The sequence below is a fragment of the Seriola lalandi genome, unplaced genomic scaffold, assembly GCF_002814215.2.
Source record: "Seriola lalandi dorsalis isolate HSWRI2012SDOR001 ecotype SW California unplaced genomic scaffold, Sedor1 jcf7180002054856, whole genome shotgun sequence".
NCBI classification, from domain to species: Eukaryota; Metazoa; Chordata; class Actinopteri; order Carangiformes; family Carangidae; genus Seriola; species Seriola lalandi.
In genome coordinates this window covers 54,595-58,254 of record NW_019525409.1, presented here as the reverse complement: position 1 = coordinate 58,254, position 3,660 = coordinate 54,595, and the positions used below count along the sequence as shown (strand labels likewise).

The following is a 3,660-nucleotide window of genomic DNA, read 5'->3' as shown; positions in this document are numbered from 1 at the left end:
ACTTTAACCGTGCCGAGCCTCTTCTGAACCAGCTGAGTCTGCAGCCTCTTTCACAGCCATGACCTCTGGGCCTCCGGTTCAAGAGAGTCCACTTCCTGTGACCCAGAGTCCAGGATCAGCTGGACTCCTGCTGCACAGTCGGACCTCATGTAAATGCATGTTGGCCGGCCCGCCATCAAGATTCAGAACCTGCTCTGAACAGCACCAGGTCCACATGTGAAGGAGACCCAGAGATACTGCTCCACAAGAGGGACACTCTGAGACTCACTGAGCAGAACCAGAACTGGATTCAGGTTTCTGGACCTAAAACCTGCTGCGTTTCTGACCACACTGTGCTGACAGTAACATGTGTTGCATTCAGGTGCTGTGGTAAATCTGAAGTAAGCCTACTGAAAGAGTACCTGCCTACCTGTAAATTCTACCTGCTGATCCAGTTCACCTGAGTTCAGAGAGGCTGATGTGTTCACGGTCCACAGGCACTGACACTAACTGACCCTGATGTGATGTAACAGTAACTTACCCTCCGTGCTGAGGCCTGGTCCTGTTGGACTGTGACGGTTCAGGGACTCTTGGGTCCGACCGGATCCGGACCGAGGCTGCTGATCAGCCTCCAGCAGTGGAAAATAAAGCTGCAGTAATGAGATGTTTCCGCTGTGCCGTGAACGCATCACACACTGACTGTGGATTGGGTTAATCTGTGCCTCCAGGGAATTCCGGGAGCCTCACGTGACATCAACTCCCCAGCTCTATTGGTCCGAGGCACGTGTCTGAGAAACCCGTAATATGACGTCACGCCAGCGTCTCGCAGCCAATCAGAAATGAGAACCAAAATCCGTAGTGAAAGTATTTGAGCTTCGTCTTCATCAGACTCTTTCAGCTGCTGGAAGCTTCAATCATTTTGTGCAGAGCCGCAGAAATTAAACACACTCCAGTTGTGTTTTTTTTTTTCCAGCTGAGTTTAATGTTGTGATGAAGGTGTGAGGATGAGGAGCGGCCTCTCAAACTGAAGCATGATCTCTCTTTGTCAAAATCATAAGAGGCGCCTTTTCTCTGCAGAAACACTGTGAACTGCTCCAGCAGGATTTTAAACCTCTGTCTTTGACTCGCAGTGATTCTCGTCCATTGATCAGAAGGTGAGCGGGACGCACCGGGACGCACCGGGACTCTGGGATCACTGCTCTGCACAGGGACGCACAGAATCAGGTCCTGAGGGCGACCAGGCTTCATCATTATGGAAGAAAATGCTCGCCGAGACCCAGAGGACTCCATCCGAGGCGAGGAGTCCAACCGGGCCATCCTGCCTCTCCTCCAGCCTCCTGGAAACCAGCAGTCCCACAGGATCACCAACTTCTACATCGACAACATTTTAAGACCGGACTTCGGCCGAAAGAGGAAGGACGGGACTTTGGTCCGGGACAGGGACGGTCTGGGAGTGATCCTGCGGAGAGAGGAGCTGACGGGGAGAAAGGCTCCAAAAACTGGCAACCCGCAGCAGGGTGGAGCAGGAGGCGAGGTGGAGGAGGAGGAGGAGGATGAGGAAGAGGAGGAGGAAGAGGAGGACACGGGAGCATCCGACGACCAGCATCCGGACCCCGAGGCCAGGAGGCCTGACCTGAGAGTCGGTGATGCGGCTGTGAAGGGCCGAGCGAGCGGCGGGGACCGCTGCCTCAGCCCCCAGGCCAGCGCGGCCCCTGGAGCCAAGCCGATGCTGTGGCCGGCCTGGGTTTATTGTACCCGCTACTCAGACCGTCCGTCCTCAGGTTGGTGGGAAAAAAACTGTGTCAAATATTTTGTTTAATTCAAAGAAATAATAAAATAAAACAAAATAATAATAGATATAATAAATAAAAATTAAATAAAACTGAACGAAGCTCAGTTTGAATTCTTCAAAAAAAAAGAAGCTGAGTTGCAGAAAAAAACTCAGCTTCTTATTTCAGATAAAAACATGTGAATTAAAAAAAAAACTGAAAAAAAGAACAAATACTAAAAAGAAACAAAAAAAAGTAGAATAAGGTTTTATTCTTTTTATTCTTCCAGCTGTTCGACAGTTACTTACATTTGACAAACCGATTATTTCACCTTCATAATTAATTTGATCATTTATTTTTTATTATTTCATAACTTCAATATTAGAAAAAATGATTTCAACATTTTATTTAAATTATCATTCATCACCAACCGAACAAAGTAGTTTAACGCGGAGTAGAAACTAGTTCCTGTTGTTGTGGATGATTCGATCCGGATCCTGGTTTTAAAATAAAGATAAAGTCTGACAGATTCCAGGAAGTGATTTCAAAAATAATTCAGAAATGAAATAAGAGAGAAAAATCAAGCGAAAACGAGCAGGAGTGAAGTAAAACCAAGTTTAACGCCATTGTTCCTCAGTCTTCTTTGTTAATATCCATTAGCATATTTTTTTTGACAATGGTGGAGGGGGGGTTTAAAAAGTGAGGCCGTGAGTCCCGGAGGATCCGGGTTGGATGTGAAATGCTGAACCACGACTTTAAAGTCTTTTCGCTGACAAACAAACAAACAAATAAATAAATTAGTTAATGAATAAATAAATAAAATCGCGGTGGTCTGAGATCCTCCAGAGTCCGGACCACCTGAGTCCGCTTCAGACCGGGTCCCCTGGTCTCAGCTCGGAGTTAAATGTTGGAGGTTATGTTTAGTGGACGCGTGGTGGACTTGGACTTTTCCTTTGTCGTGGTTTGAGACTGAAGAAGCGGATGTTTTCCGAAACATGATCGAACAGCTGAGCGCGGGAAATTTAGTCTTTATCGAAGAGTGGTGTGTGAGAATCGAGACCGGAGGCTGATCCGGACTCAGATGATGTTTTATTGTTGTAGTGGGACTGAAAGTTTCCATGAGGCCTGAGCTGCTGAGGGACTGACCCACCGGCCTCCACGGGGTCCGGGGGCCGCAGCTCAGACCACCGGGCCCCCGTTCTGTTAGAGACTGCAGACCCGCAGCGGTCTGAGCCGGACTCTGGGTGCTGGTCGGGATTCTGGGTGATGGTGGTCTCAGTTAGTTTATCGATGTTAAATGAAACAGCTGATGAGGCCTGCTGTGAAAGAAGAGCACACACTGGTGTTTCAGTCCGGATCCGGGTTTTTCTGAACGTTTGAACAGAACCGGAACCGAGTTTTACTCTTTTATTTTTTTTTATAATTTTAGGAAACTACTTTTTGAAATGTGGTTCCTATGGTAACAGGGAGGGAAAGAGGCGCCTAACCCCCCAGTCCTCGATCATATCGTGACCCCACCCCCATCTGCACCCTTCTCCTTCTCCTCCCGTTTTCATAGTGCTGCAGCAGATCTGGATCAGGATCTAGATGTGGATCTGGATCAGGATCTGGATCTGGATCTGGAGGACCTGCTGCCTTAGAGGTTAAACCTCAGTAGGATTTGACTGACACACTGTGCGTCAGGGGGTTTAGCCCCATCAGCTGTTCACATGTGGTCTACAGGCCGAACCGGATCTCATAAAAATAAAACGTGAAATATAAATAAATCAGATTTAATGGAGAAAAAATCAGACAGAACCGGAGACGCTGGTGTGAACAGACCCGGGTCTGCAGAGGCGGGTCTTCATTTAGTCAAACAAACATTTTCTTTGAATTAAAAACTCCTCCTGAAGGATAACCCCCCCCCCGACCC

At 47.8% G+C, this 3,660-nt stretch overlaps 1 protein-coding gene across 1 annotated transcript in view; it reads left to right on the top strand.

Moving 5' to 3' along the window:
• The first annotated feature begins 893 nt into the window (after window positions 1–893).
• The window catches only part of LOC111670511 (homeobox protein engrailed-2b-like), a 3,702-nt gene continuing 935 nt past the window's right edge, over window positions 894–3,660 (top strand). The window contains exon 1 of the mRNA XM_087179576.1: window positions 894–1,760. Within this exon, the coding sequence (XP_087035702.1) occupies window positions 1,232–1,760 (529 nt within the window). The 5' untranslated portion in view covers window positions 894–1,231. The remainder of the gene's footprint in view (window positions 1,761–3,660) is intronic.